This window comes from Tigriopus californicus, chromosome 7 (genome assembly GCF_007210705.1).
Source record: "Tigriopus californicus strain San Diego chromosome 7, Tcal_SD_v2.1, whole genome shotgun sequence".
NCBI classification, from domain to species: domain Eukaryota; kingdom Metazoa; phylum Arthropoda; class Copepoda; order Harpacticoida; family Harpacticidae; genus Tigriopus; species Tigriopus californicus.
In genome coordinates this window covers 6,213,514-6,236,527 of record NC_081446.1, presented here as the reverse complement: position 1 = coordinate 6,236,527, position 23,014 = coordinate 6,213,514, and the positions used below count along the sequence as shown (strand labels likewise).

Sequence of the window (23,014 nt, the reverse complement as noted above, 5' to 3'; positions counted from 1 at the left end):
AAGTAATTGCCCAAATCGAGGTTATGTTATATGTGGTCGCACGAATAGCTATACCGGGATGCTTTTCTTTATCTTTAAATGTAAACAAATCATGAGAATACTTTTAAAATAGCTGAGTGTAAACCCAACAAGCGATCGATCAGAAGACAAACATTTTTGTAACTCAAATCGATGACTAAGGGGTTTTCATTAATTCCAGCAAGCAGCCCACGGCTCCATAATAGCCCTCGTGCTCACAAAATAAGGCCTTGGTTGATCCTTGAGACCAAAAATCCATAGCACTGGCCAACATCTTCATCGATATTGAATTGATGCGAAGAAAATTGCCAACAAAAATAACCCGCTCAAGGGATTCCGCTTGAGCGCACAACTTCACCAAGGAACCAATATTGTTGGTGATGGTAGTCAAGGTCGCTTTAGCAAGGTCTTCGGGTCGGGCATTGGCGCGCCGCACTGAATCGTTCATGTGGCCGAAACTAGAGGCGACCAGGTCACCTTGCAGGCCGAATTTCGCATAATCTCCCCCGTAAATATCCCGGACCAAACGGTCCACGTTCTTATTATCGCCTTTAGCAGCCAAGGCTAAGGCCTCCTCAAAATCCTTGCAATTCGTCAGGAGACTACACAGGCCCAAGAAAGTCCCGCCGCCCAAGCTGGTTCCGCAAACACGTCGGTATTCATCGGGACTTTTTACGGATAAAATGCTCACTCCCGATCCGATGTTCACCAGAATGAAGGGATAAATGGCCCCGGCTTGGTAGACGGCTTTCTGGTAGTTTTCCTCCTCTTGCGGATTCTCGTAGTAAAACAACTCCGAGGCATTAAAATGTTCCATGTATTCGACCCCTCGCATGAGGGAATCCAACTCGTCAAATTTGTGCAACTTCATGCCCACTTCTTTCTCGACTAAATCTTCGAACTTGTAGGCTCCACCCCCAGTGGCACACACGGTGGAAGCCAAGTTAGCCATGCCTTTGCCTTTGGCCAATTCCACAAAGGAGTCCATTTGAGCCGTGGGAAACCGGATAAAATGTAGCACCCCCGTGCGGCCATCAATCAGCACATCCCGCATCTCCAAATGACTGTCCCGGTGACCGGATTGACCGTAAGCCTTGTTCTTGATCAGGTAGTGCTTGATATTGGCCAGAAGCGATGCTTCCTCATAGGTTTTCGTATCGTCCTGAGAAGACACATCCGTGGGCTCGAAATAGACCAACTTGGTCAAGGTTCCTCCGATGTCCATGCCGAACCAGGGCATGGGCGGAACCGCCACCGGGTTGGCAGCATCAGCCTCGTTTCGCTTGGCCATTCTGTGCTGAGCGATTGTCTTGGTTGATTTTGTGCTGACTGTGGTGGTGGCCGAGGCATCATCATGGTTGAGGCCGACGGGAGGCGATGGCCTCGGTGGACCCAGATTGGACCGTCCCACACATGGAGAGGCCTAGACCGCGGGAGAGAGAGGACAGTTTACGTTAGTATATTGAACGTACATCAATCTTGCGGGAAGCCGCCCTTTGCCTGCCAATATTTGCGGCTTGTCACCGAGAGCATCATCGACGTGATTTGCTCAATCTCCATGTTAGCACCAACAGAAGCAATTCAGCGATTGAGTGGGTTGCATATTTTCTGCCAAGAAGTCAAGGCCGTACACTGTACTACAAATGTACCTCCAGTGATAAGCACGCACATGCACCAGGGACACTACACTACACACTAGTTCGAGCGACTAGTGTTTTCCATGTTTTTCCTCGCATGACGGACGAGTCGACAAAAATCGTGAGGGCTTTTTCATTGGATCGCGAAAATCAGGCGAGTGGCTTTCCAGCCCAATCAGAAAATTCTTTCTACTCACGTGGGGAAAGCAGCGGCAAACTTTGAAAGTTCGGGCCAGAAGAACTTACCGAATTTGCCATCAGTAGTCAGAGGCAGGGTCAATCGTAGACTAATAATCTTGGATTACAGCAATTAAAGTGGCGTGATTTCAGCTGGAAGAGGGCTCTTTATGTGTTTGCTAGTATACATCGAACTACTATCTGAGTCTGAGTTGTGCTTCAACGGATGGATAGATGAATGGATGGGTGGAGGGGATGGAGCGAATCAACTCAACTGGGCACGTCATTCTAGCATGAACGTTCTGGTACATATACAGTACACTCATACTTGCCACAGAGCACAAGATCTAGAACGTTGCAGTCGCTGTTTGGCCTCCTGTGTATGTACTACTTACATGAGTGACATGGGCGACCTTTGGCTTTAGGGAAGGAGAGTAACCCCTATTCAAATGAGTTACTTGTATATCCTTGCACTTTGTGCCACATTTTATCAGAGTCAAAAAAAATTCGTGAAGCTGACTTTAATCATAAAATTATTTGACTTATCTCTTGAAAAATAGTCATGGACAGACCCGGCCAAAGTGTGCACATGTATATGATCTTCATTGACCGAAAGATCAAACAAAATATTAGCCACATGTGCACAAATGTTTGAAGATAAACTTGTCAAAATATATGCACTGATAAACTTGGGGACGGCTGGAAAGATTAATTTTCGTTCCATAATAAAATACATGTAAATGTAAAGGTTGCAAAAACAAATCAACTATTTCATCACAAAAAATGTCCATGAAAATCGGTCGCCAAATTTGTAAATTCATAATGTTATGGTGAAAAAAGGAATATCCCATAAAAAAGTTCTTTTTTTGAAAAAAATGAAAACATGTTGCTTTAAAGTTTCTTTAAATGTGGTTGTAAATTGTATTCTTTAAATTCATCAATACAAGGCGCTTTAGAAAGAGCAAACAGGGCAAAATAGAGCAAAAATGGGCTTGATTTTATTCCCAAATTAGTGCCTTAGAACTATTTTTGAAGATTAATAACCACCCAAAGCTTAGCATTTTCTCTTCAAGAACTGACATTCCTTTACAATTAAAGAAAAAAGTCTCTAGCAACTTTTGCCAGACTTGCCAAATCCAAACTCAAGTCCAGCAATAGACTCGAGCCTGGCAGAGGACTTGAGTCTTTTACTATAGTCAGGTCAAGCAAAAGGATTTGTCTTGCAAAATTTAAAGAAAAAGATCTTGTTTTTGACAGGTCCAGACTCAAATCCTCTCTAAAGTACTCATCCAAAATTGAGTAAAAGACTCAAGTGCAATTATTTGTAGTTTATTGGTTTGTAACTCATGATCCATAATCTTGAAAAGTTGTACAATAAGTCAAAAAATCAAACAATCAATTCATTGAAGGCAATAAAATTGGATTGGGAATTGCGAAAAAATAAATTTCGATTCATTTTATAAAATACGGGAAAAAAATAAAAAAAGAGTCGAATTTTTTTGAGCCAAAATTGTAAAAATCATTAAGGCTCCCAGCACAAAATGATGCCTTTTCCGTATTTGCACTTGATTGTTTTGAGCAGTCCCAGTTGTTGGTTTAGCAATGCTTAGTTTATGGATGCTTTTGTTCAATCAATGAGGTGGCAGTTTCTCTGGAAGGTGGGTAGGAAAAAAAATATTTAAAAAAGAAAGTGTTGCTATTTTTAGCTAAATCAAGGGTCAAATGGTAGATGAACCACATAGACATATATATGTGCTGATTTCATCTTTTTTAAGTTCATAACAATAGATATCTTTTGCCTTTAGAACAATTTTGACATCTTTATTCTTATGCTAACACACAAGCTCCAGAATCTAAGAGATGAAAAAATGACGTGCTGCTAAGGCCATAAACACAATTGATATAAAAGTAGTTCACACTTGGGCACATCATTAAAACTTGCTCCTACTTCAGATAGGAAATTTCCAATATCACCATTTGGTAGCCAGGCAAGAAATTTCTCAAGCCATTGGTTGGCAACATTATATTGGTCCCGGACTTCTAGAGATATGGACTGCAAACAGAAGCAAAAATATCCTATATCCTAAACCACTCATCTTATTCCAAATAAGCACTTAATACGACCACAAGATGTTGTTGAATAGATGAACTCAGCCAAGTTTGAGCCTAAACCTATGCTTAGGGAACTCAGGAGACATGTTCAAAGTTATGTAGTAAACACTACATAAAATTTGAATTTTTAGCCTGATCTTGGTCAGCTACATAAGCTTTTGACAACAGAACTTTGAAACGATTAACTTTGCATGTAAGTGATATAAAATTGACCTACCGTTAATTGGAGGGACCTACATTTCTTATTTTATTATTTTGATTCGAAAAGTGGCTCAGAGTGGCTATGACCAAGAGCAGGCCAATTTGCCAGGAAGCTCATTCGCAGTCCATATTTCTAGAAGTCCGTGTATTGGTCCACAGTTTTGGAAGGTCATTGGTGAAACTTTTTACCGCAATCAAGTCAAACTCCAGACGTGTGAAACGAAACCTTTTTGAACTCTGCTCAAAAGTTATGACCGCTCACGCACCCTTTCATCAAGCTAACATAGTGCTGCATCCAGGCTGACCAGGTAGCATTTTTCGATGCTAATTTTTGAAAATTAGCATTAATTCAAGGCCGCTAGCATTGCAATTTTTTTATTAGCATTGTTCTGTTTTTTAGCACCAAACTAGCATTATTTGCATAGTCCAAGCATTGTGAGATATTGTCTAGCATTTTAGCATTTTTCTAGCATTATTTCACTTCATCATTTCAAAACATGACCAAAAGGGAAGAAAAGCAAAATAAAAAAAGAAAGTGAACTACATTTGGCGGTGTTAACAATGTTCTTTCATAGGATCCCTTTCCCGTTGAATGAAATTGATACGCTGTAGCCAAAAAAGCTAATTCCACTGTTTACTTTACATGAAGGATGCAAAATGATTTATTCTAATTGCTTCTCAATTCAAAAGGAGGTTTAGCCTAATTTCTGTTTGTAAACAGATTTTTGGCTCACCAGAGATTTTGGGTTGGCTAACACAAATTAAACAATTGATTAAAATGGTCAGTGAGTGTTTAATGAAGAAGTACCAATCATTAAGTAAAATGTAAGTATGGGTTAATTTCACTATAAAATTCAAACAAACATGCATGTTTTGGTTAATGACATTGTTCTCCGAAAAGTATTCCCCCCACATTTGAGGTAAACCAAATCACAAGATTCAAAATAGCAAAAAAATCAAAATAGAAGAGATTGACAACAATTGAGCTCTATGGATAAAGAAACTTATTGCAGCTCTTCCGCTTTGAAGCATGATGCACGATCAAAAAACATTTTATCTTATTTTCTTGATCTAATCTCGCCAAGATGAACATTTTTTGCCGATAAGATCAATTTTAATTGTGCATAAAAAACCTTGTTCAAATCCTGAAAATACATTTTTGCTCAAATAAAACTTGTCACTTTTTGGTGTCCCCTTCTAAGTCTCAGGGTTCAAAATTAGGAGAATATCATAAACGCAACTGAATCAATTTTCACTGCCAGGTTTTTCTTTAGATTTTTGCCTTTTTCAAATGTTTTTTTTTCTAAAAGTATAATTTTCAAGATGTCGCCTGAACATATCCTGTCAAAGAGTGCCAAATATAATTGAATTGTGAAACTGAAGTTCTTTATGAGCACCATGATTATTTTGCTTTTCTTATAAAAGAGTAGCATTTTCGAATTCCAATTAGCATTTTTTAGCATTGATTTTGCACGAGCTAGCATTGCTGGTTGAAAAAAACCTGTCCAGCCTGGCTGCATCTGATCTTGCTGGACTTCACTTTGTGGCAATGTAGAATGGTACACATTCAACACTTGTCTTCCCGTAGTGCGAGCAAGCATTTGATATGACGTTTTTGTGTGATCTATCGCAAGACGTTTCTCAGTTCGTCCAAGTTATTTGCTTTTAGTAATATCACAAAACGGCAAAATGCTCCTGCATGAAAAAAACAATTGTACCTTAAAAACAAGAACAATTATGTCGTGAAGATTTGTTCAGAATATTTTTAAAATGTTTTACGTCACACCCATTTTGTAAATGTTGTTGTGATAACGCATAAGAAGGGCAAACAGATAGAAGAATGTTAGGGTCAATAACCCTACGATATCTTTGTTTACAAGTTGGCAAGAACAAAATCAAGCTAGAAAAATGCCCAAAATATATAGCGAGTTTCTATTGTTAGGCGAGGGCACGTAGCATAGTGGTTAGCACATTGTCTTGATGTGAAAGATTTTCAACCTGGTTCTGGCCTTTATTGGATGATATGAACATCAGTTAACTTACAGTAAGTTTTTCTTTTTCATTATGTCATTGGCCAAGCTGGATGCTGGAAAGGTTTGCCTGAATTTTGGACCAAATTACAAATCAAAATTCAAAGAACAGTGAGTGAAAAGTACCACTTTGGGTTTACAAAGTCGACGGTTGCATTGAAAAATTCTGGATCAACAACGTTAACGTTTTGCTTTGCCATGCCCTCCTTTGTAGGTACGTAAAGACAATGATTTCTATCATTAGGAGCAACCAGAAAAGGTTTGGTAAAGAGTTAAGACAATATTCAGAGCATGCTTTTGATAAATAGTAACAATGTGCTTGTGTTTATTTCATGCTTCCAAAGTTCAATTAAGAATTAAGGTTCGGTGCACGGTCAACAATTATAGATATGCGTGGTTCAAGACAGCGATTAGAATAATTAGTAAGACAATATCCTTCCTAGTTTGATATAAACAGCATTCAGTAGGACAACTCTTCAAATTTTCTGAGTGAATTGACACCCCAAGGGTTGAATGGTCCAACGGTACCGTTGCTTTCTCATGCCTCATCGGGCTAATTGGTATTTGATCACTTAAAAAGTTAGTTCCATCCCTCCGAGAGGGACTATGAGCATGAATGTTATGAATGATATTGGTTGAGAACTCTTCTTGATTTCCAAAAGTAAAGGAAGGCACATGACATTTGTGATGCTCAGTCAGATTGGATGACAGGATCAAAATATGTGGATCAGACAAAATCTAAAGCTGTTCGTTCCACAACGGGGCTTGTTGGACTAGTGAATGCAACTGCCTTGAAGGTAAATGGAAACCACCAAGCCATCACCAAGAGTGTGGTGGCTGTTTAACGTTTAACAGCAGATAAATTTGCAGGCCGCCTTGTTTTGGGGAGAAGACTCCATTGTCTTCAGCCACACCTCGGGTCAAACCTGGACACGATCATTGAATCCACTGCATAAACCCTCAAAACGCGTTCATGGATTTTTAATGAGGCAAAGCTTACAAGTTCATTACAGTTGACTGAGGCCTGGATTGCCTTCATAATAGAGTTAATGTGGATCCTGAGCTTGGCCTTTGAGATCGATCTGAGAGGCTTTTCAAGCTTCAACAAGACCCCAAAGTAAGGTCACTTCCATGATCTCTGGGGTCCCTCAATCAATATCTAGATGTCGTGGCTCCAATCCACGGGCTATTCACCCTGTCTGGAGTTCCAACCTGGCCCGGATGGCGCCAGGGACCTCTAGTGTTTCTACGTATTGCCCATAAGGAAAACTAGTTTTGACTACCTTTTGGAATTTAAACTCAATGTCTAAAAAATATGTACTCAAGTGTTTAACCAAATTTTTAGGAATTGGCCGGACTCAAGTTGTAAAGAATGAAAAAAGAAATTACATTGCAAACATTTTTCCTCCTTAATTTATGGATTTGGTTGTTGTGTGAAGGCATTGTGTTTTAAGAAACTGTGTCAGCTTAAAGCCTAATTCAGTTTCAAACTCGTAGTTTCAACTTGAAGTTGACCAATTTAGATAACAAAACCAAGCATTACCTTCGCCATACCAATTTCATGATTTTATGCCGATACTTTGTGCCACCTTTTCCTTTTTTGCTTGAAAAACCTACCGGCCATTTTTTTCTATTCCGCCATATTTCGCCCCTGTTTTAGTTTAATGTCAATCAAGATTTTCCGCCGAAAGTAAGTTTTTCATTCCGCCGCTTTTGAGGTCTTTGCCGCTCAATCCTGCCACCTGGCAATCCTGTTCCTTGTTGTCGGAGTCCGATTCTCATTTGGGTTTACTGACATTGGCAATAGATTTATAGGGACTGAATGTCGAACCAACAACCATTGTGTTGGACGAACATTACAATGGATGGTCTCCTGGAAATTAATCGCAAACCGGTTTATTGTACTGTTTAGCCAACAGAGTGGTCGGTCGTCCGACAATCAGTGTCTTGAAATTTATGCATTGAATAGATTTTATATAGATATATTGCAAAGGATTACATTCCCTGAAGCGGTTAGAAAAGTCCTCGAAAAAACAAACAAAAAAAATATGTAGCTTAACAATTGACTTGTACAGAGTTAGCATTGTGACACTATCTCTGGGCTTAAATGTGCGATATATCTAACCACACATTTGAAAGGCTTTACCCACCTTTAACTGGATATGCTTATCGAAATTTTCCATCATTTTGGAGGACTACACCTAGATCTTTCATAGATGAGACCTGCTCAAAATCTTTACTTCCATTATCTACAAGTGGAGTATTCAAAGGAGTTGAACCAAATGTCATTGAGCAGAATTTAATTCCGTTCAAGGCCAAATTACTCTCAGTAACCCAACAGTAGATTCTATTTAGGTCCTTTGCCAGGCTACTGGAATCTTGGCCATTCCTACCAGAAACTAACTTTGCAAAAATGAAGGCCTTTTTTAGCGCTGTGGCATTACTTTTAATCCTAAAACCTTCTGTTTGGTCCCGTACTTTCAGTTCGGTCCCGTCTTTTCAGTTCGTTCCCGTCTTATTTCAGTTCGGTCCCGTCTTTTTTCAGTTCGGTCCCGTCTTTTGTTGAGAGCAGTCGCAACATTTTGTTGTTCCTGATCTTTTCAAACGGCCGGTCTGAGTGTGTTGTGTTGTGTAAGTGGTCGCGTGGCTGCTTAAGGTAAAACACTTTTGTTCTTTAGCTTTCATTTCTTCCTATTTCTAGTAGTTTAGTCTTATATCTTTTATTTTTATGCTCATGTCGTATTTCACTTTTTTCGTCTGTCAATATTTTTTATCCCAATTCTAGGTTATTTCATGTAGTTTTGGTTTAAAGAGTAGTTCATTTTGTTTTTTATTATTTAGTCTGTTTATTTCATGTACTTGCAAATGTAGTCGATTTTTCTTGTTGTTTACAATCAGTTTAGTTTCCTATTTTCAATACAAAATTGGGTTCTAGAACCTTCTTTTGTTCCATTCCATTCCATTGATGTTAGCTTGTTCTTGTAGTCGAGTTGGTGTTTGTTGGCTGAGGCTAGCTAGCTGGTCAGCCAAGAGTAGGTCATCGTAGTCGACGACTCTTATCTCTTCTTCTCTGTTGGTAGCCCCAACCTAGCGAAATCACCTATTCTCTTCTTCTTGTCTGTCCCCAGGGAGTACGTTCCTCCTTGGTTTCCACCTAGCACGTGTGTTGTTTACCTGCTCTACAGCTGGTTCTCATTCACACGCGCTGGTTTCTCTCTTTGGCTCTCTTGGCTCTGTCTTCTTCTTCTTCGTCTTCTTCTTCTTTGTCTTCTTCTTCTTCTACTTTTTCATCTTTTATTTTCCGCTCGCTCATTTCTAACGGTTTTTCTCTTGAAACTGAAGGAAGCCTCCAGAATATTTTTCCATATTTTGTTCAGGTCTCAAGTATTTTCAATTAGGATCCCTTAAATACCCTTGCTTTCAATAACCATGGAAGCTTTGTTGAAGGGACTTTCTGAAGGGGCTAGGAATTGTCTTGAGCTGGTTTTGGATGGGAAAACTCTGTCCTCTATCAATAAGCCTTTCATTATGGAAGCTTTAATAGCTTTGGTTGTTCACACCCAGCCACTACTTGACTGTGGGATGAACCAGTCAAGTGTAGGCAAAAGGGACACAGGCACTGACACTCTTGATTTGATTCAAATGCCCCTTGTAGTCAAAGAGGTCATAGAGGTCAAAGAGAGCATAGTAGAGAATGCTCTCGAAATTTGCGATGTCCATGATTGACAGAGATGCAAAAAGGCAGGGAAAGGGTGTAAATTGGCTCACCCAGAATGGTGTCCAAAACTTAGAGAGTTTGGCCTTCTCAAATTCAATGAGAAGGGCTGTTCCAAGCAGGGGTGTAGCTTTTTCCACCCATTTATGTGCATGAGATCTTTGAGGCACAAGGTATGCCTCAATTTCAATTGCACAAAGGCCCATCTCAGGGGCACTTGGAGGAAGAGACAGCAGTTGTCTCAACCTCATTGTCAAGTCTCTCAACAGACTTACCCCACCCCTTTCCTCTCTCCTTCCCTATTTCCCTCCCCTTGTTCCCCTCCCTCTCCTACAACCTCACCCTCAATTCCTTTAACCTCTCTTCTGCCCAAACTTTGTAACCCTAAGCCCCCCTCTGGTCGCCATGAGCCGCAGGCATCTTTTAGATCGTATGCTCAGGTGGCGGCCAGAGTTCCTTCTCCCTCTTCTCCCCTTTTACCCTCTCCTTAAAGGTTCTCTTATCCTCCGCCTAAGGTTAGTCTTGTCCAAAAACAGGATTTTTTAAGGTTAGAGAGCCTAGTCAAAGATTTGATAGCTCTAGTCCATCGAAGGGCTATCTACCCATAAAAGGGCTTTATTTGAATGTGCATTGTCTTATTTCCAAAAAAAAAACAGCACAAAGATCAAGGTTCTTGAGGAACTAGCTTTAGATAGGCAGGTCTCGTTCATTTCCATGACAGAAACTTGGCTACGACCAGGGGTCTTAGATGAAGATCTGGCTATGGTTGGTTTGAATTTAGTTCGATGTGATAGAGTACGCCCTGACAATCCCATTTTTCCGCATGGGGGCATATGTCTATATGTTAGAAATGACCTGCACACTAGTCATGTAAAAATGTCTAATGGAGAAGTAGAGGTCTTAGTTTGTCATCTTCAAGGTCTTGATCTGTCCATTGTGACAATATAAAGGCCCCCCTCTTGTTCAGTAAGCTTCTTTATGTCAGCTCTCAAATTCATAGGAAATGAGTTGGACCAATCAGTTTGCTCAAAGGTTTTCTTTGTAGGGGACTTCAATTTTCCGGCTAGCGTTGTAGAGTGGGAGGCTAGTCCAGATGGGTATATTCCCGTATCGAAATCGACGTCTCAGTCGTTCGAAAAGCTGGAGGAATTTGCGATCTTGCGCAATCTCTCTCAGCATGTTGGTGTAGCCACCAGAGCGAATAGCGTTCTTGACTTGTTCTTTTCCAATGACCCTGATCTGATCCAGTATGTCCATGTGACACCTAGTAATCTGTCAGATCATCATGTTCTCGAGATAGGGTCGACCATTACTCAAAAGCCGGCGTGCTCTAGAGTAAGACCGGCCAAAAAGGTCGGTCTGGCTAAGTTCAAGTTCAAAGATGAACATTGGCCGTTGATTATAGAAAGGTTAGGGGAGCTTGATCTTATTTCAATGCTGAAAAAGGAATCGTCCATAGATGTAGCCTTAGACAAAATGATTCTAGTTTTTGAGGACGTCTGTTCCAGTCTAGCAATCTCTGAATGTGTTTCACAGGGCGGGGCACATTCTAAAATTCCGAAGTATAGGAAGAATTTGTTCAAAAAGAGTTGCAAACTAGCAAAAAGGCTCCAGAGCACTTTGAATCCAGTAGTTGTGGCTAGCCTTCAAAGAAAGTTGGATTTAATCCAAGGTAGAATTAAGGCCTCCATTGAGACAGATCAGTTGAACAAGGAAAGTAGAGTTGTTCAAGAGGTGAGGTCGAATCCGAAGGCGTTTTTCTCTTATGCAAACTCTAAGAGAAAGATCAAACACCCTGTAGGGCCTTTTGAGGTCGATGGGGAAGCCATAGACAATGTAGGGACTATGGCCAACATACTTGGAGATCAGTTCTCTAGTGTGTTTTCAACTCCACTGAGTTTAGGAGCAACAGTCCATTGCTCTATTGATGAGTTTGTTGGGACTGGCAAGGCTTGTCAAGCTGAGCATTTAGATGATCTTGTAGTCACAGATCAGGATGCTTTAGAGGCCATCAGGGACTTGAGACTCTCGAGCTCCCCTGGCCCTGATGGAGTGACATCTCAGTTTCTGATGAGATGCTCACAGGTTCTTGCTCCTGTTTTCTCGTACTTGATGCGTTACATCTTGGACCAGGGCAAGTTCCCCTCTTCTCTGAAGGTAGCTCATGTTGTTCCAATTTTCAAAGGGGGAGATAAGTCACTCCCCAGTAACTACAGGCCGATTTCTCTCACTTCGAATATTGCGAAGGTGTTTGAGAAGATCATGAAGTTCAAACTTGTTGAATTTCTTGATATACATGAAGTCCTTCCTCCTAGCCAGCATGGGTTCCGAGCACATTTTAGCACGGTTACCCAACTGATTGAGCATATAGAGCAGGTTATTGAGGGACTGGAGAGCCATGAATCAGTCGATGTAGTTTATCTCGACTTTGCCAAGGCCTTTGACAAGGTAGATCATGGCCTTTTAGTTAACAGGCTCCATGAGATTGGGATCCAAGGCAAGGTTCTCAATTGGCTAAGAAGTTTCATTTGTGGTAGGAAACAATTAGTTAAGGTTGAGGGATCCCTTAGTGACATACATGATGTCAAGTCGGGTGTCCCTCAGGGCTCCATTTTGGGTCATCTCCTTTTCGTTATCTTCATTGCTCCGCTTCAGAAGCTTGGTAGTAGTAATGTCAGTATCTCTTCCTATGCTGATGATACATAATTGGTAGTTGGTAGGAATGGTCAGGATTTCGGTTGTCTGGCAAAGGTCCTAGGCCAAATTTATTCCTGGGTTGCTGCGAGTAACATGGCCTTGAATGGAATGAAATTCCGCTCAATGACCTTTGGGTCGACGCCATTAGACAGTCCACTATTAGATGATGAAGGTAAGGGCATTGAGCAGGTCTCATCCATGAAGGATTTAGGTGTAGTCCTCCAAGATAATGGAAAGTTCGATGAGCATATCCAGTTGAAAGTTGGTAAAGCTTTTCAAACATGTGGTTGGATATATTGCACGTTTAAGTCCAGAGATAGGGTCACAATGCTAACTCTGTACGAGTCGATTGTTCAGCCGCATCTTGAATATGCCTCTCCCATTTGGGCTACAATTAGTTTAGCAGGTTTGCAAAAGCTCGAGCAGGTCCAAAGATGTTTTACTAGGCACATTGAAGATATGAGAGAGCTCTCGTATTGGGAGAGGTTACAAAGGTTGGGATTGTACAGTACTCAGAGAAGGTACAAAAGGTATCTGATATTGTACGTTTTCAAAAGCATTCATGAGCTTTGTCCTAACCCAGGATTTAGGGTCAATTGTAGTGACCGTCGAGGCTTAATATGCGTTTTGAGAGCACCTTCAAGCCCTCGAGAATCCAGGCTAGTTAAAACAATGAAGTCCAGCTCTCTTCTTTCTCGGGCTCCTTCATCGTTCAATTTGCTGCCCTCAAATATTCGTAGGGCTTATGTAGGCGTTCATCCAGTAGCAAGATTTAAGTCAGACTTGGACAAGTTTTTGACTAAAATTCCGGATCAACCTTATATTCAAGGATTAGCAAGATCAGCCAACTCCAATTCGTTGGTCGATCAAATAATGTATATAAATAAAAGTCAAGTAAGATAAATAATCTTCTCGTCTTGAACTGCTGGTATTCCAATCCCGGTAGCGGTAAGGAAGTCCGCACAAAAAAAAAATCTTATGGACTTAAAGACAATTCTAGAGGATTTATGAGATCTGTAGATTTCTTTTGCACCTAATTGGGTAAAATTCTTCCAAAAAAATAAGAATTATATTCAAAAATGTCCGAGCTCCATGAAAAAGACTTTTCGCGTATTGTTGCTGGTCACCAGCAAATCTTCATTGCCAAGTACTTTGGATTTGCCAGGAAGACTGTCTACAATATAAAAAGGTTATACAATGAGTCTGGAGGGTTCAAAAAGAGGTTGAAGAATTCAGGAAGGCTTGATTGGTCCAAACTAGGTACAACTTTTTTATATTGTAGACGGTCTTCCTGGCAATTCCAAAGTACTTGGCAATAAAGGTTGGCTGGGCAAAGACTTTTTCACAGAGCTCGAACATCTTTGAATAAGATTCTTATTTTTTTGAAGAATTTTTCCCAATTAGGTGCAAAAGAAAGCTACAGATCTCACAAAACCCCTAGAATTGGCTTTGAATCCATAAGATTACTTTTAATCAGAAAAAAAGATTTTAAGGAGTGTGTAAGATGATATGCACCACACGGTGGGACTCTTTTTGTTTGACTTCAGCACAGTGAAAGACTCGAGTCTTCTGTTGTACTCGCCCAAGCAGTAGTCCCAATTCAATCCTCAAACCGGATTGACTCCTGGTTTTCCATCGTAGTGTAAAGCAGGGTTGTCAGGTGGCGGAATTCATCGCCAAATAACTCAAAAGTGGCGGAATGAAAAAGTCGTTTGCGGGGTTAAATTTCAATTGGCGGTAAGCCGAAAATGTGGCGGAATATGGTGGAATGAAAAATTATTTTCAATATTAAATTTCAATTGGCGTTAAGCCAAAAATGTGCCGGAATATGGCGGAATGACACCTGAAGGCACTTGTAGCAAAGGCATGGTTGGTAATGTCGCAAATTTTAGTTGTTGCTTTCATTTTGGGTTGAACATATTTTGACCTTACTCATTTTATCCAAATTTTGCTTAGTTTAATGAAACGTCATTGTTTTGTTGCAAACGTATCTGGAATGGAATGGATGAGAGAGTTAATTTCAATTTGCCCAGTGGCATGTGTGTGGGTTGGTTTTGGGTGGAATTCTTTTTAGTTCAAGCCTTGACACAAAGTGCTTTCACACAATAACTAAATCCAGCGTAAGCTTTTCCCTAAGATGCAACTAGCATCCCAATATTTCACATATAAAAGAGCAAATATTACAATACTTTCATTTTAGTCCAGGTCTCTTCATCCTGAGGGAGAGTTGAGATAAAGCACTGAGAGGAACCAAATTTGATCTAGAAACCTGCATGGTTTGGGGTATCAATTTAGGGGCCCAAACTAGGAGACAAGAGGACTTTTGATCTTTGAAGTTTTTGAAAGTTCTTGAAACCTTTGGTCATGTTTTATCGATTCGTTTTACGGGCTTTTCTAAACGCTACAGGGAAATAATCCCCAGTACTATCAAAATGAAAGGTTATATTTCGTCTATTTATTACCCTTTCCTTTTTTATATGATCTTTGAAATAGGTCAAAAGTAGCACAAAATTTTGCAAATTAGTTCCAATTTGTCATTTTACATGCTCTTTTGCTTTCAAACATGCTTGAAGTTTTCCGCTTGATATTTTTATCCTCTGAGAAAAATACATTTTTCTATTTCAAAAAACTTTTTTAGTGATCATTTTAGAGCCTTAGTTATGATACATTGATATTAATAGTGTTCCATTTTTAAGTAAGTGAAATTGTCCAAACGTGGCGGAATTTGGCGGAATTGGAATGTCAAAACAAGTTTTTAAAAATCTGGCAACCCTGGTGTAAAGCCCCCCTTAATCATTCCATTGCCTCGGCTTTTTTTCGATTTCTGCTAAAATGGGCCGAAAGGTTAAGTTTTTTTCAACAACGACGAGAAAAATAAAACTTAAAAGCCTGTTAGGGCGATTGAGAAATGGAGCGAGTAACGAGTATTCTTTTTATCGTCATTTTGAAAGGATTGCATTTATTTATTCATTTCAAATTCAATTTATGATTCAGGCTATGATAGTGCTAAAATAGCAAAAAGCATGTAATGGCCCAATCTAGTCCAAGCCGCCTAAGACTGCCCAAGCGACAGAACAACGAAATGACACGCTTTTTGAAGCCGGCGGTGAGAAGATAGAGGAATCACCCAAACTTTCAAAATCATCCCTTATTGCATCTTGATTAATCAGGGGCCCGTCATTCTTCAAGTTGCATGCCACGATTTGCAACGTTTTGGTACAATTTCTAAATAGATTGAAGGAAGCGACTCTTCCTCAACTTTGCGACCCTTGCGAATAAGCAAGTACCGCACACTTTTGGTTTGTACAAAAGAAGAGCTAGTGATGTTTATTTTTACTTTAAAATGGCAATCGAATAGAATCACTTAATTTTTTTCTAGCAGAAGCAGAATGTATATAATATATTACAATAAAAGGAGACAATGTTGATTACAGAAGCCCATAGTAGGATCTAAGACATATGCAAGAAGTAAAACGTGCCAAACTCACATAGCCCATGAATCTGTGTCAAAGCAGTGTTCTCAATAGCTATTCATTTATCTCCTTTGAACTCTAAAAGGTAAGGTCAAGCATGATTTGGCTCAGGCCGTTTCCCAAATAAAGGGTTGATGCATTGAGCAATATGATAAACGATCCCACCCAATTTTCAAGCGATGTCCGCACAGATCCAAAAGTCTCCAGGTTCAAACGCTGATCGGACTTGTCGGACCGATATTATTCCTTGATGGCACTATAATCTGGGCCCATTTTCAGTCATTTTCAACATTGAGGTCCATGAAAATTTATGCTAATGAGCAATGAATTCCTCGTCTCTTCTTTCTTGGGCTCCTTTATTGTTCAATTTACTTCCCTCTAATAGCAACAAGGAATACATCGGCAGTGATCCTATAGTAGGTTTTAAATCAGACTTGGGCAGGTTTTTGACCACAAAATTTTGATCAACCCTGTATTCAAGGGCTAGCCAGATCCCCCAACATTCATTCGTTGATGGATCAGAGAAGATAGAACACAAAGTTCAATAGGAATCATAAATCTTTCATTTTGCACGTTTGGGAATTTCATGCCCAGTAGCGGTAAGGAAGCCCAGAATAACCTGAAGTGCATATTCTCGTCATATACCCCATGTTTTTTCTTCAGATATTTAGTAGTAGAGACGCTCTGAACTTCCAAAGCTTTTGAAGATTGTGACGCGACGAGGGCCGCAAGGCCAATCAAGTTTAGTGAGTAGATAGGTTAACATCAAACAGGTTTTTATATCTGACATACAAAGGTTTCAATATGCGATTCTGAGTTGGCACAGTACCTCTAATCATCTACTCCGTGTAACGTTTAATTTTAGAATTTGGTTTCTTCCAGTTGCTTCTTCTATTTTCCATTCTTGTGATCTCAATACCAGGAACCGAACCATGGACTACTGACCACATGATTATGCAAGGACGGGATCATCACTGGACGGCGACTGTAGTGGGGGAAAATGATTAAGTTTTATTCCATCAAACACATTTTCCTTCGTATTAGTTGGGCTTTTCGTAAACTCAAAAAATTACAATCCATCTCTGTCCAGAGGTCTTTGGTTAATGTAATGAAATATCACGGAAATAGATTTGACTCTGCCATTTCCTCGAACATTGGCTCGAACATTTCCACTTTTCATATACTTTGTATATACTCAATTTCAACAGAACGTTGAAATCTATTTTTGTATTGGTTATTATTTTCAGAACCAGAATGGCGGCCGAAAACATTTTAACCAATCAAAGACGCTTTCAATCACAACGCTACTTTCTTTAGCCCCCCATCCCATTCCTAAATGTAATGAATACACTTAAATCAGAAGACTTGTACATAGAGTATGTTTTCAGAGTTTGTTCAGAACACTTAACCAACTGATCTAGGGCCAACTTGTCCCTGTTTGGTCAGGCCAGGAACCAACAGTGGTTCATGCATAAACGAAACAATGTCAATTATAGGCTTGAGAATTTTCAAGATAAAACATCGGACCTCTAGAGTCGTCCAAAAAACATCATAAAAATGAGATCAAATCATTGACAAGGTGGTAATTCAAATTACTGTAATACTTTCTCGTACAGTCATTTTTGTTTATAAGGGAAATCCTCAACAGGCATCGGTAAAGAAAAAAAATCCGAGCTACCAAAAATTTCCGGAATGCAACTTCTTCAAAAAATAGTTTTCGTAATTTTCTTTGGTCAGAATTTGTGGCATTTGTTTCCGCTCCAAAACAAATTTTGTTAGGGACGATGGATATTAAGTGTGTTTATTGCGACATATTTTCACATCATTAGGACACAGTTATTTTTCATACTGATGTTTTTATATTATCCCTGGATTGGAGCTCGATTAAAGAATTGTACAAAAAAATATTTCAAGCCTAAGCCAAGTTGATCCTTAGGTACCTTGAATACTTGTAATCTAATTATTATTTGATATTCATAGATGACATAAGTGTTAATTTTTGAAAATACAAAAGTGATCCGTCAATTTCACTTTTATTCTTTTACTTCATCAATATCATATTCCAGGGTTATCAACGTTCTTGGTCAGTAACATTATGCACATTCGCTTTTGACAGTATTACACCTCGGATCAAGCCCAAATTGGAACGTGTGTGTATATCTTTCTATTTTGTTCTTTTGTATACAATGTGTTTTTGAGTGGCCTATACTCTGCCATTTGAAATTATAGTAATCATAATTGATTGTATTTGAAATCATAGTTTTTGTATTGGTAAATAGTTGCAAATGAAATCGAAGTAATTGTATTGAATTACAATTGAATTGAAATCATTTCTAATTGATATAAATTACGTTCGAGAAGTAGTTGACACATGTCTGAAAGTCCGTCTGCCCATCTTGGCGAACGTGATATTTATTGAAGATGTTCGCTCCAATGGAAGCAGCGTTCGATCTGATTAGATAGGTATGTACAGACGGTACAGACCCCCTGAACGAAGCAGCTTGGTGCATATCTATCTCTGCCACCATATCTTAGCCAACATCAAGAATCAAATTGTGTTTTTTTGACCACCAACAATGATCGTACGTCCTTGTCAATAGCTTTCCAACTCACAGATACATTAAGATTGGATGAATGCTTGAGTTACCAGGTAAATCCAGTTCCTAAACATTGTACCCCCCAAGAACGTTTCAACCAAGAGGGTGCGAAAAATATCCAGAGGCGTTCCTTTATTGAAAAGTCTCTCAATAGAGGCCAATCAACATCGTAGCCAGATCTAACCGTGAAAAACTATTTGATCGACTAATTACCCACCTCCTTGGGCTTGATGCTTAGACAGGGTGACAATTCAGCCTCTCGTGATACATGAAGTGACAAAGCAAGCACGAACCATCACTCTCGATTAATGGTTTATTGCGTTTGAATTGTTACCAACAACGTAACGATCCAATGCTCTCGTCAAGGACTTCGGAGGTAGGGAGAAAAATGCAAAAACGGCAACTTAATTCATCCAGACTCCATCATTAAAACCTAATCGTACTCAGCATAGATTTCTGCGCATTCCACTTGCTTTGGGGGTTAACACCGAGGTACACTGTAGAGTCCATTTGACTTTATCGCTGGAGAGGCAGGCACATTTCAGAACTCCAGGAGCCCTTTTCAAGCTCAATTTGATTTCAATGCATAATTTGCAGCGACATATCGCCCGGACTATCTTGCTCAATGGTCTTTCTCACTGAACATTCCATTTTGGCAGGATCTTGCCCGGCAAAGGAAGGACACTGGACGTAGGTAGAGACTGAAGTAAGTGCATGGGGATTGAGCATTGGACAAGTCCTCGTAGTTGTCAGTCCTGAAATTCCTTCAAGTATGGTAAGACTCGAGGCAAGTTCCGAATTTTCGGCGCATCAGATCCCACAGATCGAGAGGCGGACTAAAAGGAGTCTCTTATGGCTTTATGATGATTGATGAGGGGTTGATCTTTATCATATCTTCTTCCAATATGCCCATGGTTGTCCTATGAGGGCAATTTGCCTTCTGGAAATGATTTGCATGCCTCTAAGATGGAGTGTCAGGTTACTTTATTCACTAGTAACAGCTCACGAGTTGCCGAGAGATAGCGCTTAGAAATGACCGCACATCATATTTAGTGGCTACGCGAGGTCGTAAGTCAACGAATGCATTATGGGGACGTTCACTTTATCTTACTCGAATAAATAGCGCCATTGTAAAAGTTATTTCCTATGTTAAATGAATGAGATTTCCATTGTGCTCATTTCAGATGCTATTTGATCTCAGTTTAATGAAGTTTCAGAGGTATGTTCTATTCTTTAACCCTTCTTAAGCAATACCAGGTTTTTTTTAAGAGCAAAACAAAAGATTAGAATCCAGACACAAAGAAATGTCGCATATTTTGCATTTTTTCCGTTTCATTTAGACTGTTGGTATTTGCCTGGTTTCGTTCATGAGTACATTCATATGTACTTGGCAACAATAGGGCAAAATTGTGACCTTTCGTCCCTTTAGTTCTTAAATAAAGTGACATTGATTACAATTGGCAATGTACTGACTCGTTTCTTGCCATTATCATTATCATCATCAGCATCAGCATGCATATACGTACAAGAGAAATCCTTACTCAGACCTGACAGATCCTCAAACATGTTGCCAACTCAGAAATATTTACAGTCTGACGTGTGCGTAATAAGAGGAGGGGGAAAAACGTAGTCACTCATTTTCTCTGAAATAATTGTTACACTGAATCTTGGTGAATACCAATTTCACCAATGAAACGTCGAATTTTCAAGTGCCAATGGACCTGAATTTCATTAAAGGCCTTCGTGAGCATTCACAATTGATAATCAACTATCTCTTGATCACATGGAGGAAGTCCTAGGGTAAAGGTGATACGATCACAAGCAAGGAGAGAAGTGAAACTACCAATTCTTTGTTACATGGGATTCGTATTTGAAGTTAACGTTCCTCCTAACAAATACTTTCTGGATGATAGAGAGAGAGAGAGAGAGAGAGTTTCGCGATAATTTCCCAACTGAGTGCTAAAGCGTTTTTTGCTCATTTTTATGGCCACTCCTCTTTCTTGGAACGAGAGACAAACAATGTTGAAACCTCGTTTTCTATTAAGGTCAAGCCAATTGCTCAAATTTGTAGGTCATCAGGAGTGTTAAGCATTGCATTTTGAGTCTCATATCAACACGTCCCTCACGATCCTGACAATCCTGGAAATTCGAAACGAAGCAAGCATCTGACTGAAGGGGAATAGAAAGAAATCCTACTCAGGTATGTAGTACATGCTCAAGGTACAATCATCCTGACAGGGATTTTCCTACTCGGGAATGTGCTACTGAACTTTGGATGATGAAGTCAATGCTGCTGGAGTTCGTCCTTCTATTCGTCCAATGGATACCTTCAAACTCGCGATTTCGAGATCCTTTTCGGTAAAAAGAATTATTCGGGAAATCTGATCATCTAAAAGGAACTTTGCGTCATTTTACGAGGATCTTTCTTGCCATATCGTAATCAAAATCCTATTCACTGAAATTGCCCGAAGAGATGGACCCTATAAACCAGGAGATCTTTAAAAAACTAATTTTTGGACAAACCAGGCATGCATCACCTCCAAGCAAGCAACCAAACCAACCCATTTTGGTAACTTTTACCTCAGAAACGGTTTGGCAAATTGGCAACTTTCTAGATTGGACCTCCCGGTTCGATGTACTAGCTTCCCTCTCTTCCCTCTAATCAAGGTGCATGCACACATGTACGACATGAGCTCAGAGTCTGACCAAAGAAAGGAAGGACGGTCCGAGAAAACGAAGATGGCTAAACACTAGGACCAAGAGGCAAGTTGATAAACAGCAACACATTATTGAATTTGCTCATTTCAATGGTTTCTTTACTATTCTGATAAAACGACTGTATTATGAGAAAATTATAGCCCCTTTATTGAATGGTATTTGTTGCGACTTAAGAAAAACCAATTTGCCACTCTTTTTGCATTTCTCACGAGTATGCCTGTTTTATACTTATTTCCCCTTTTACCATCTTGCATCATTAAGTTCCACTTTTCATTCATCACAGCCTTGGTCTGCGACATCTTTGGGGATGTGAAAGTGAAAAAGTTGGACATGTTGTTCGTAAGATCCCGAGATTTGATGACATGGGACACTATTTAATGACTGGTCTCTTATTCACATGATGCATTTGTCACCCGACAGAGTCTGGAACCAATAAAATTTCTGCTTAGTAAGTTTACGTATAATATCCTCGAGTTATTCGTTTGTAATAGTTCGATTAGTGGCTGTATAAAATGTACTCTACAACTTCAGAATATTACAGAAGTATAGGGAAAAATACGATATTTAGCTTGGCACGATGTTGATGAGCCAAATCACTCTATTTTTCGGATATAACAAACAAAACTGTGATAAATTAGCTAGCTGATAAAAACAAAGTTTTGTGGTTCATAATTGACCACTTTCATTTCTTGCTGTGAAAGTCGATCCAAATACATTTTGATTCTCATCCAGTTACATTACGCGACAATATGATAACCTTGTATTTTTTAAGTTACAATTGATGACTCCACAGATTTCTTGAGTGCATTTGTTTTTAGCCTTTCTTCCGGTTGCATACTTCAATTCTAGGTGTTCGAGCCGATGACTAAATTCTTTCTTTCTCACATGGGGTATGCTACTCCGGGCTTTTTGCAATACAAGGTGTTAAATCCTATTGTTGAATCATCCGCGACAAGACCTATCTGGGTGTTCTGTGAATTTCATAAAACAGAGAAGACAGAGCTTGATCTCTCAGTTTAGATGGGACATAAAGCTCGATCACCTTTTTACCGGATGCTGCCTCCTTCAAAAACATGACAAACTTGGAAGAACGAGAGGGTAGAAGGACAGATTCATGGGGGCATAACTGCCTCGGTAATTGTGAATGAGGATGAAACTCTTCTTTTATTATTAGCATGTGATAATAGCTAGGTGGCTGGCACTTACTTCGAAAACAAGCACAATACATACACACAGGATGCGAAAGAGGCAGCAGCTGGAACTTCATTTATCACCTTGCTCCACTTTGAAGTCCCATTTCCCGCTGTACTCTTGTTTCTATCCATATTGACTATTAAGCTTGAAATGATGATTCACCTCTACTGGCAAAAAAATAAGATTTTTAGAACTTGATTCGGCAAAGCCCGCGAAATGCCGAGGTTGTTGCGAAGCAAGCATCAAACCGTGTTTCGCAGAGCCAATGGCGGTTGGCCGGTAGAAAGGTGAGATCCGGCAAGTTTTCGACGACACATCCACCAAGTGGCATCATCGAGGAGATCAGCTACAAAGCCAGTTGGTGTGTGTTTTCCTCATGCACAGTCATCCATTTGAAGTGCTGTGGGTGCAATCTATTCACAATTGGCGAAATGTTAAGGTAAAT

General features: G+C 39.7%; 1 protein-coding gene across 4 annotated transcripts in view; it reads right to left on the bottom strand.

The window, feature by feature from the left end:
* Positions 1 to 45: 45 nt before the first annotated feature.
* Positions 46 to 23,014, bottom strand: part of LOC131884011 (pantothenate kinase 1-like) — a 33,104-nt gene continuing 10,135 nt past the window's right edge. Inside the window, exons 1-2 of one of the 4 annotated variants that reach the window (XM_059231637.1) lie at positions 1,902 to 2,142; positions 46 to 1,441 (exon numbers count right to left, since the gene is read on the bottom strand). In XM_059231637.1, the coding sequence (XP_059087620.1) occupies positions 176 to 1,441; positions 1,902 to 1,913 (1,278 nt within the window). In that variant the 5' untranslated portion in view covers positions 1,914 to 2,142 and the 3' untranslated portion in view covers positions 46 to 175. Of the gene's footprint in view, positions 1,442 to 1,518; positions 1,594 to 1,667; positions 1,805 to 1,901; positions 2,143 to 23,014 lie in introns of those variants that run through there. The other 3 variants (XM_059231639.1, XM_059231636.1, XM_059231638.1) reach the window with 3 other exon arrangements.